The sequence below is a fragment of the Molossus molossus genome, unplaced genomic scaffold (assembly GCF_014108415.1).
Source record: "Molossus molossus isolate mMolMol1 unplaced genomic scaffold, mMolMol1.p scaffold_m16_p_23, whole genome shotgun sequence".
Classification (NCBI taxonomy): Eukaryota; Metazoa; Chordata; class Mammalia; order Chiroptera; family Molossidae; genus Molossus; species Molossus molossus.
The window spans coordinates 15,357,183-15,368,938 of record NW_023425359.1 but is presented as its reverse complement, the minus strand read 5'-3'; the positions used below and the strand labels follow the sequence as shown (position 1 = coordinate 15,368,938).

The following is an 11,756-nucleotide window of genomic DNA, read 5'->3' as shown; positions in this document are numbered from 1 at the left end:
GCTACAAAGTAGCATTTCCATAGCTCCCTGAACTTGGCTACTTCCCTCACCCAGTATGTCCACTGCTAAAGTTCTCAATTATTGTGAAATTCATCTGTCTTTCCACAATACTAATTTCAAGAAAGTTCAAGCCAGTGACACTTCCTGGAATATCAAAAGAAAAACCCATTGTGCACTTACCAGACTCACTCCTGGCCAGTCAGGGTGGGAGAGCAGGTTTTCCTGTCTGTGCAAAAGAAGAGAGTAATTAGAATTTCAGTTGTAATAAATATATATAATCTCCTCCTTAAAGCTTTTATTCTAGAGAACGCTCGTGTGGCCAAGCTCTTGGGAACAGTTTCCTCTGAGCCCACACAGGGGCTCCCCAGCCAGGGAAAAGTATTGCTACAAGGACTCCAGGACTAACTAAATATCAATGAAGCCCCATCTCCAAAGCTTTGCTGGTTTATCTTTCTGAGCCTTGAAGTCCCAGGTAGACACCTGGGGTGGAAACAAAGTAAAATCTCCATCAAATCTCCCTAGTGTTCGGTTCTTACAGGACACCGCACCGGCCTCAGGCTATTTGAACACTTTCACCCAAAAGATGGGTATCAGATCAAACCATACAATTTATATCAACAATATGAACGACAAAATTTAAAAAAGAATTGAAGCGAGTCCTATGTGCCATTTTCTCCATTTGGCCACGTAGTGGGTAATGTGGCTTTCAAGACCATGAACATGAGGAACAAGCCTTTGTTATGTTTAAAGAACTAGGCTCCTCCATGTGTGTCTCGAGACAGTTCGAAGACTTCTGTTTGCTGATAAACCGATGTGAATCCAGTTTGCAAAAGCAGATTCTGATATCACATCTAAAATGCACAACACCTTTGCTGACAAAGAAAATAAAAAAGCCACAACCAAGCAACAGAGCACGGACTGCCGAGAAGCCTGGTCAGGGAGCACCCCACCCACCTCACACCCCAGGAGACGCAGCATCAGACCTGCAGGTCCCTGGTTAATCTCCAAACTCTTTATTCCTTAATAATTTGCCAGGAGAGACTACTGAAATGATGTTATCCATGCTGTTCAACCAGTTCCCTGGTTTCAAGGACGTACTCTTGGTACCTGGGAGGCAGGACACTGTAACTGTTGAATTTTAAAATGACAGGCTGGAGCTGCCAGGGATGCATTTCAAATGTTTAAGTTTACACCGTCCTGTGCCATGATGATCACCTCTGCCAAGAAATAACATGCGGGATAGCTGTCTTTAGAGTCCTTGATGTTATTCATAGTGTTTTGTTTTGATAACATTTGCTCAGGCCATTTTAATAGTTGGGGGTGGGAGGAAGGAAAAGTGAAATTTTTGTGTATGATTTTAAAAAATTACCTAGCCTTTCTTTAGCTTTAGTGAACTATGAAATGCAAAGGCCTTATTTTTGTAGTTTTATTTTTAAAAAAGTTCCCAATGCTAACTGCTTTGTGCCATTAGGTGATTCAGTTGTGCAATTAAAAAGTTTTGGAGCCCTGGCCGGTTTGGCTCAGCGATTGGGGCGTCGGCCTGCAGGCCAGAGGGTCCCGGGTTCGGTGCCCTGAGCGGCACCGAACCGCTTAGGGCACGCACCAAAAAAAAAAAAAAGTTTGCCCTGGCCGGTTTGGCTCAGCGGTTAGAGCGTCGGCCTGTGGTCCTGAGAGACCTGGGTTCGGTTTCCGCTAAGGGCGCGTACCTCGGTTGCAGTTTGTCCCCGGCCCTGGTCGGTTGTGCGGGTGGCAGCCACTCGATGTGTTTCTTTCACGTCGATGTTTCTCTCTCTCTCTCTGTTCCTCTCTCTCCCTCCCACTCTACCTGAACAAAAAATGGAGAAATGTCCTCTGGTGAGGATAAAAAAAAAAAAAAAAAAGTTTTGGTCTTGCCCTGATCTGTTTGGCTCAGTGGTTAGAGCATCGGCCTGCGGACCAATGAGTCTCGGGTTCCATTCCGGTCAAGGGCACATATCTCGGTTGCCGTTCATCCTCGGCCCCGGTTGCGTTGTGCGGGAGGCAGCCAGTCGATATGGCTCTATCACATCAATGTTTCTGTCTCTCTCTCTCTGTCCCTTCCACTCTATCTGGTGACAAACAGAAAAATATCCTCAGGTGAGGAATAAAAAAAAAAGTTTTGTTCTTGTGTGTGAAGTGCTATAGATGTCACAATGAATAGGGACCCTCGTGGAGAATCTCAGTCGGGTACTTAAACAGAGCTGATCTAACATAAGAGCCATAGTCCAGGTTAGCACAAAATGCAGAGAGAGGGACAGGACCAAGCTTTTCAGAAATCTCAAGCCCAGAAGTGGGCCCTGTGTTTGGGTGGCAGGAAGGAGGCATTCTGGGGAGTGGACATTGTGAGCAAAGGTCGAAAGGACATGGGTTTCATGGGGACAGCAATAAATTCAGTTGGGGGAGAAGGGGCGGGGCAGGTACCACAGGGATGACATCAGATTGCAAAAGTCCATGTGTAATTAGACTAATAAGTTCAGGCTGCTGACGCAGGTTAAGCCGAGGATTTTGGGAAGGCAGCCCTGCTTCCAGTGTGCGCGCGATGGGAACAGATGACCTAGGAGGCCGAGTAAATGTTACGAAAGGTGACGGCGGCCTGAACGAGGTCAGTGTCTGTTGGAATAGTGGAAGGGACGCATGTCAGACACATTTCTAAATAATAAACGACTGGTTACCAGCAGCAGAACTGACGACGACTCCGAGTTCTAGCGTGGGTGATGAGTTCCGTGGGGGTAAGAGCAGGTGTTAGGATAGAGGAGGAAGGGAAGCTAATGAATTTGAGCTTTTCCATCTTCAGACTTACTGTGCTCGTGGGAGATGGAATGTCCTCAGCTGTAATAGAACATGGACTTTTTACCGCCACACCTAAGAGAGAGTTCTCTGGAACAAACATTGCCCAGTGTTTCCCACCTCTTCTCAGGGGCAAGGGCTGACCACATGCTGTTTAAGGAAACCCCAGAACGTTTTAATTTTCCCTTCGTTCACAATCATCTACCTCGAGGACAAGATCCAGACTTGGTTTTTCTCCTGGTGTTGCCTCTCGGCAGTCCTGTGCACCCTCCTCAAACCCCTTCCTGAGCCTCGTGATGCTCTGTTTAGATGTCTGACTCCTTCTGTGAGCTCCTTGGGGAAAAAAAAAATTCTTTCATTTACCTCATTTGCTTCTATGTATTAGTACTTTCCCCATTTTATCAATTACTTTCTTTTTTCTTTAATGTTTTCATTGATTTTTTTAGAGAGAGAAAAAGGGAGATAGACACATCGATGTCAGAGAGAAACATCAGTTGGCTGCCCCTGCACGCCCTCTACTGGGGATCAAACGGCAACCCAGGCATGCTCTTACTGGGAATCAAACCGAGACCTCTCAGCCCATGGGATGATACTCAATCCACTGAGAAACACCGGCTGGGCTCAGTTACTTTCCTTTTTAACATTAAAAAAAAAATCCTCACCCGAGGATATTTTTCTATTTATCTTCAGCTAGAGTCGGAGGGAGTGAAGGAGGGAGATAGAGGGAAACATTGATGTGAAAGAGACACATCGACTGGCTGCCTCCTGCATGACCTGACCAAGGCTGGGGACGAACCACAACCAAGGTATGTGCCCTTGACCAGAATCAAGCCCGAGACTCATTGGTCTGTGGGCCAACGCTCTAACCGCTGAGCCAAACCGGCCAGGATTCAATTACTTTCTTAAAAGTAGCATAATTGGGGGTGGTGAACACACAATATAGTGTCCAGATGATGTGTTGTAGAATTCTTTCCCTGAAACCTGCAGAATTTTGTCAACCAGTGCGACCCCAATAAATTCAGTAAAAAGGAAAAAAATATATTCTGACAAAAAAAGCAGCATAACAATTTGTGTAGGGCGAGGTGGAGTGGAAATCGTGGAAGAAAAGCCTCGGTGAGCAAACCCACCTATGCAGCCTCAGAAGGCACCTCGAGTGAGGAAAGAGATCCAACACGACACAAGTCAAACCCTGTGGGAAGCATCAATGAAGGACCCGTCAGAGGTGCCCAGATGCCAGCATGAAAGGGTTCCCGAACTGGCCAAATCTGGGGCAGTTGAACGCCGTATAAGGGTAGTAATGGGTAACAACACACTGAAAACATGGCAGTGCCTGAGTTTGATGAGAAATGGACCATTAGTTTCCAATACCTCCCTAAGGAAGAAAGTAACCTTACAGTACAAGAAGTGGGCAGAACCACCTTAATCAGGTGATCAAAGTGGACATCAGGAGCAGCACAACTTGAACTCATGTGCCTCCTGACAGGATGCAGTGAGGACTCAGCATCACTTCATGAAATTCCTCCCAGAGGAGTGTGACTTGAGTCTCATCGAGAGGAAACCTCGGATAAATCCACACGGAGGTGCTCTGCAAAGCAGCTGGCCTGTATCCTTTACAAGTGTCAAAAGTCAAGACAGAGGAGCTGTTCCAGACTTTAAGGAAATTAAAGAGAAACCGCAACCAACAACAATAGGTGCCCCTCACCTGCAACCCTTGGTTGTGAAGGACACTAGGGACCACTGGGGAACAGGATGGAGCCTGAGGAGGAGCCGGTGGCAGTGCTCACTGCTCGTTCCCCGCCCGATGGTGGGCTACGCAGGGGAGTATCTTTTTTTTTAATCCTCACCTGAGGACATTTTTGCGTTTATCTTCAGATAGAGATAGAGGGAGAGAGGGAGGGAGAGAGAGAGAGAAACATCGATGCGAGAGAGACACATCGACTGGCTGCCACCCACACAACCCCAACTGGGGCCGGGGACAAACTGCAACCGAGGTACGTGCCCTTAGTGGGAACCGAACCCAGGTCTCTCTGGTCTGCAGGCCGACACTCTAACCACTGAGCCAAACCGGCCAGGGCGCAGGGGAATATCTTGGTGCATAGGAAATACACATGGAAGTATTTGGGGGTGATGGGCCACTTACTTTCAGATGGTGCAGGGGAAGAAAGTTCTTTTTACTGCAATCAAAACTTTTCTGTAGTACAGTCGAGATTGTTTCAATACAAAAATTTTATTTTAAAAAAGAATCAGTTATTTTATTTTGTCAGTTCAAATTATTCTTCTTAAAGTGGAGGTAGGCTGTTTCCATACAAGGCTGACCAGATGAGAAGAAATCTTCAACTCTGACTTGGCCTCAATAATCTGAGAATAAAATGCTTAAATGAGACCACATCTGTCCAGCTGATAGCACGAGCTTCCTGCCGGTCACTGCACAGGACCCTCCAAGGCCTGCTGCGGGAGTCACTGGCTAAGGGACTGCTTCAGAGCTTCATACATCATTTGATCCTGAGAAGAGGGGAGACAGAATATAGAGCTGATCACTGTTATGGCTTGAAATCCTATGTTGAAGTCCTAGTTCCTCAGAGTACAGTCGTCCCTTGTTTATCGCTGTTAATCCGTTCTAGACTCTGGCGGTTGCACCTGGTGTTGAAGGATTCCTGGGGTGCTACAGTCTATACATACAGTAATTTTAATTGTAATACAGGGGTGTATAATTGACTCAGACAACCGAGCGCGTGCTGTATAATTTTCACTGTCTCGATCAACTTGCTAATGAATATATTTGAAAAAACCGCAATAGAGTGAAGCTGCGAAAGTCGAAGTACAAAGTGGCGAGGGACGACTATAACTGTATAAGGTTATTTTTGTTTTTTCAAATATGTTTTTTATTGATTTTTCAGAGAGAGAGGAAGAGAGAGACAGAAACATCGATGTGAGAGAGAACCATCAATCAGACGCCTCCTTCACGCCCCCTACTGGGATCGAGCCTGCAACCCGGGCATGTGCCCCAACGGGGAATCAAACTGGGACCTCTCAGTCCATGGGACAACACTCAATCCACTAAGCCACACTGGCAGGGTGAGGGTCTTTTCTTTTTTTTCTTAAGATTTTTAAAAAATTGATATTTAGAGAGAGGAAGGCAGAGAGAGAAACATCAATGTAAAAGTGAAACATCAATCAGCTGTCTCCTGCATACCCCCTACCAAAAATTGAACTGGCAACCTTTTGGTGAACAGAATGATGCCCAACCAACTAGGCCACACTGGCCAGGGTGGAGATAGGGTCTTTAAAGAGGCAATTAAGTGAAAATAAAGTCATCAGGGTGGGCTCGAATCCAAAAATGACTGGCATCTTTATAAGAGGAGATTAAGACAGACACACACAGAGGGAAGTCCATGTGAAGACACAGAAAGAAGATAGTCCTAAAAAAGAAGATAGTCCTTCTGCAAGGAGAAAAGTCTCATAAGAGACCAACCCTGCCAACACCTTGATCTTGGACTTATCTCCAGAACCGTGAGAAAATAAACTTCTGCTGTTAAGCCACCCTGTCTGGGACTTTGTTAGAGGAGGAGAGAAAAAAACTGTATTTTATGTCTGAGTGAGGAGGGCTTCCTGACGGTGGAACGATGCCGTGGTAGGTGGAGTGAAAAGACTATCATTTGAGATAATAAATAGGTGGGAAAATAATCTCAACGTCTCAACATTTGTTAATAGTTAAGCTGGCCTCGGGTCACTGGTGAGCAGTTAATACTGAAAACACCAAGCCAGCAGAGTACGTTATGCTCTACTGGTTCTTGAAGAGAGCAGAGAAAATCAAGGATGGCACAGCTGAAAGGAACATTCTGAATTCTAAAACGCAACTGGCAAAAGAGTCCAACCTTGTTTGCTGGGATATCTGCCGTGACAAACTGCCAGCCTAGGTCTTCTTGGAACCACAGAGGACATGCCTCTGACGAGGAAGCAGGCGGGGGCAGGGATCTTCAGATGGAGCCTAACAGGCTGGTGCAGCCAAGTGACAGTGGATGAGGGATACAGGCAGAACTCAGAAGAATGTTGCTCGCTGTCCTCACTTCCCATCTCAACTCGTTATTGAGGATTGACTGGGCCAAGTGACAAATGTCTGCATTTGGCCTCGAAACTAGACCCTACCGTTATGCCAGCCAATTGCTGGACACCAAATCCACTTCACATGCCGTTACTATGCAACCCCCGGTTCAGCATCGTGTGGCAGCAGGGAAGCAGCTGCTCCAGGGACAGAGAGGGACCAGCGAGGTTCGCCTGGCATGAGAACATGCGGAACATTTCAGAACTACAGACAGCTCTGCAGACTCCGGGACAGAGCTCACACACCTTTCTTCTTTCTTTTCTTTCCCAGACATCTCCTGATCGTTTATTTAATGTTAACTCACTTCAGAGCAATTGCTACTTCTGTAAGTATGTCTGAAAGGCTGAAAAATGTAGTAAGTGTTCCCTTCACATTTAACAAAATCTAGTGATTCTTTCTCAGTGTGAAAATCTCAACTCTCCACAAATAAAGCAGATGACCAAGCTGATTATTACAAGTCATTAACCCGAGCACCGGCGTTTTATTTACATATTTTCATTATAGGGCTTAAAGTCATGTTGTCCTTGAGACCCGGCCTGGGCAGAGTACCTTCCCAGCTGGCCAGTAAGTGGTTTTGGCACGAGCTCCTCACCTGAGCTGCAGCAAGCACAGGCTTCCCTGAGACTCCTGCCAGAGCCTTGGGAACTCTCCTGCTATGGGGTTGGTAAACCAGCGGCCTGCATGTCTGGGCCTGCAGGCAGTCAACTTCGCACAGGACAGTTTCTGGATCCAGCCTGCCTAATGCCAGCCACTCTCAACATTCTATTATGTGGACCAATGACTTCTCTTTATTTCCACTTATAACAGTTTGGGTTGAGTTTCTGTCATTTACAACTAAAAGAGCCCTAATATTAAAAGTAGAAAGAGCTGCTCAATTTTATATTCAGGAAAGCATTTCAACATATGTCACACCTTTCTTTTGGTTTGATTTTTATTTTCATTTGGTTTGACTTTTGAAATGGATTCTGTTTGACCACATCAACTCCTTTAATTTCAACTGAATTCTCCTAAATCAGAAGGAAGAGGTTCTTTAGCATAGCTTTGAACTGTGAAGGACCAGAAACAGAACCAGGACCAGAAAGAAGGCACTGAGCCCCCAATAAAAATAATCTACAGTGGTTTCAAATTTACCTGCAAAAAGTAAGCAAAGGTGATAAAATAAGGATTTAACCTTTAATTATCATAGCTACAAGAATGAAAAACATGGCCAGACTTAGAAATCAGGTCCAGCAATTTTCAAACTTTGCATGACATATCTGTAGCCATTTGTAATAAAATAACGTGAGCAATAAGCATGAAGCTTTTCAAAATTAGAGCAAGCAAATATAACAAACACATTTCTAGAAAACGAAAATGATCTTTTTAGAGGTAAAGAAAGTAAATGTGTGACAAATGAGGAGCTATCCAAAGTCAATATATAAAAAGCAAACAAACTTCTATATGTAGGGTGTGGCAAAAGCAGGTTTATAATTGTTCATATGGAAAATGATAAAATAATAAATAACACAAGAACAAACTGTTTTGCATACTCACAACTGTAAACCTACTTTTGCCACACCCTGTACCATCTCACAATCAGAAAACAAAAAAAAAATTTTTCAAACAACATAAAAAATTAGAAATTACGTAGAAATAAATTTGATGAAAGATGTGTTCACTGAAAACTCAAAACATTACTGAGAAATCAAATACATTAAGTTTTTGTTTTTTATACTTATTTTTTTATCCTCACCCAAGGGCACTTTTGCATTCATCTTCAGATGGAGCGGGAAGGAGAGAGGGAAGAAGAGAGAGAAAGAAACATTGTGTGAGAGAAACACATGGACCAACTGGGGCCGGGGGCAAACTGCAACTGAGGTATGTGCCCTTAGTGGGAACTGAACCCAGGCCTCTCTACTACGGGCCGACGTTCTAACCGCTGAGCCAAACTGGCCAGGGCAGTAAATTTTTGTTTTTTAAATCCTCACCTGAGGATATTTTCCCATTTATCTTCAGACAGAGTGGGAGAGAGGGAGGGAGTGAAAGAGAGAGAGAGAGAGAGATAGAGAGAGAGAAACATTGATGCGAGAGAAACACATCGACTGGTTGCCTCTTGCGCAAGCCCGACCAGGGATGGGGACAGAACCACAACTGAGGTACATGCCCTTGACTGGAATCGAGCCCAGTCTCTTTGGTCCACGGGCCAACACTCTAACCGCTGAGCCAAGGGCTAAATTTTTTATAAGTGAAATTAAATGAATGCAAATAAATGAACAGATGTACTAAGTTCATAGACTGGAAAACTCAGTATTTTTAAGATGTCTGATCTACCAACTAATACAGATTCAATGCAATTCCATTAAAAATTCCAGCTGGCTTCCTTTGCAGAAACTGATAAGCTGATTGTAAATTCTGTAAGGAAATGCAAAGGGCCTAAAATAGACAAAACAATTTTGGGAAAAAGGAATAAATTTGGAGGATTTATACTACCTGATTTCAAGACATATAAAGATCAATGGAACAAAATAAAGAATGCAGAAGGAGACATGCATATATGACCAATTAATTGGTTTCCAACGAAGGCATTCAGTGAGAGAAAGTCTTTTCAACGAACAGGGCCAGAGGAACTACACAGCCACATGGAAAAAAGTAAACGTGACCCCCACCTCACATAAAACTCAAAAGTTAATTTGAAATGGATTACAGACCTTTGTGTAAAAACTAAAACTATAAAACGTGACGAAAAAAAACAAAGGAGAAAATTTTCGCAAACCTGGGATAGTCAATAACTAAAAAAGGAAAAAATGATAAACTGGACTTCATCTAGAACATTTAAAACTCCTATTCAAAAGATGCTTTTAGAAAACAAAATGTAAACAACAGATTAGGAGCAAATATACTCCATATGTATACCTGATAAAAAATTTCAGCCCAGAATAAATTAAGAATTTAATTTATTAAATTCTGTTGAGAGAGTGCAGCAAACAGCAACTCTCATAAAATGCAGAATTATATAGCTACTTTGGAAAAAAGGTTGGCAGTTTCCTTTAAAGTTAAACATACACATACCATAACACCCTGCAACTCCTCTCTGGGACACACACACACACACTGTGGTAAGTGCATGCATGGAAAACTACTCAGCAGGAGAAAGAACCAACGGGGGACACAAACACACACACACACACACACACACTGTGGTAAGTGCATGCATGGAAAACTACTCAGCAGGAGAAAGAACCAACGGAGGACACACACACACACACACACACACTGTGGTAAGTGCATGCATGGAAAACTACTCAGCAGGAGAAAGAACCAACGGGGGACACAAACACACACACACACACACACACTGTGGTAAGTGCATGCATGGAAAACTACTCAGCAGGAGAAAGAACCAACCGAGAAACCTGACAACGTGGATGAACTGCAAAGACACTGCACTGAGCAGAAGCAGCCAGACACAAACGAGCACATCTGTACAATTCCACTTGTATAAAGTCCTAACACAGGCAAAGTGAGAGGCTGACCATAGAAGCCAGCTCAGTGGTTCGCTGGAGGGGCGTTTGGAAGAGGACTGACGACTGCAAAGGCACGCAGGGAACTTCCTGAAGTGATGAAAATGCTCTGTATTTGGCTGCAATGCTCATTACAGTTGTTAAAATGTACAGAACTTGTACTTGTGTGTAAATTAGATTTCAATTTAAAAATACGATTAAAGGATAAGAGTGACAAGTGTGGAGCTATCCCAATATGTCCTCACTCCTAAAGCCTCACAACTCAGGCTCTAAGAAATAGTTCCAAATAAAAAAAATTTTTAATGACTAATCTTTGGGAGGGCACTATACTACTAGTTTCCTATTGATCAGAATGAAAAGTGCCAGTGATATTAACTGTCAAACTGTTTATGACTTAATAAGACTGTTTCACTCAAAGATGTCAGTGAAATAAAAACCTCTCCTCTAGTACACGAAAATACCTATGAGGTCAGGGTCCACTACTGCTTCTCCAAATATGGTGCAAGCCTCAGCAGACTCTTATTCCAATGTAGCTGAGTAGGAAGTGACCCAGGGCACAGCCGGGGCGGCTCAGTGGTTGAGCACCGCAACCCATGCGCCAAGAGGTCGCCAGTTCTATTCCCAGATTGTGGGCCCAATCCCCGGTGAGGGGCATGCAGGAGGCAGCCAATCAATGTTCTCCCTCATTGATATTTCTCTCTCTCTTCCTCTCCCTTACTCTTTCTCTAAAATACCAATAAAGAAAAAGAAGAAAAGTAGTAGTAATCCATGGGCCTAAAAGTTACCACCATCAGCCCAAACCCCTTAACTGGTTATTTTAGTTAAAAGATGGTCAAATAGCCTGGATGGGGTGGCTCAGTGGTTGAGCATCATCCCACGCACCAAGAGGTCACTGGTTCAATTCCTGGTCAGGACACATGCCCAGGTTGTGGGCCAAATCCCTAGTAAGGGGGCATGCAGGAGGCAGCCAATCAATGTTCTCTCTCATTGTTATTTCTCTCTCTCTCCCCCTCTCCTTTCCCCTCTCTCTCTAAAAATGAAGAAAGAAAGAAAAAAAAAGATGGTTAACTTAGAACTTCAGACCAAGACTGGAGGCAGTGAAACAGCAATCCATCTCATATACCTGACTGGACTTTTACTTCCCGTTTTCCTTTTAATTTTTATTTACATGCGTGCCCTTGACCGGAATTGAACCCGTGACTCTTTGGTCTGTGGGCCAACGCTCTAACCGCTGAGCCAAAGCGGTTGATTCTGGTGTTGTTGTTTTTTTGTACAGATAGAGTGGGAGGGAGAGAGAGGAAGGGAGAGAGAGAGAGAGAGAAACATCGATGTGAAGGGACACATCGAGT

At 44.1% G+C, this 11,756-nt stretch overlaps 1 protein-coding gene and 1 pseudogene across 1 annotated transcript in view; one reads left to right on the top strand and one right to left on the bottom strand.

The window, feature by feature from the left end:
- Window positions 1-208: 208 nt before the first annotated feature.
- NVL (nuclear VCP like) overlaps window positions 209-11,756 on the bottom strand; it is a 76,356-nt gene continuing 64,808 nt past the window's right edge. The window contains exons 23-25 of the mRNA XM_036277792.1: window positions 4,946-5,307; window positions 3,011-3,138; window positions 209-226 (exon numbers count right to left, since the gene is read on the bottom strand). Of these exons, the coding sequence (XP_036133685.1) occupies window positions 5,263-5,307 (45 nt within the window). The 3' untranslated portion in view covers window positions 209-226; window positions 3,011-3,138; window positions 4,946-5,262. The remainder of the gene's footprint in view (window positions 227-3,010; window positions 3,139-4,945; window positions 5,308-11,756) is intronic.
- On the top strand, window positions 584-1,231 carry LOC118640782 (annotated as a pseudogene).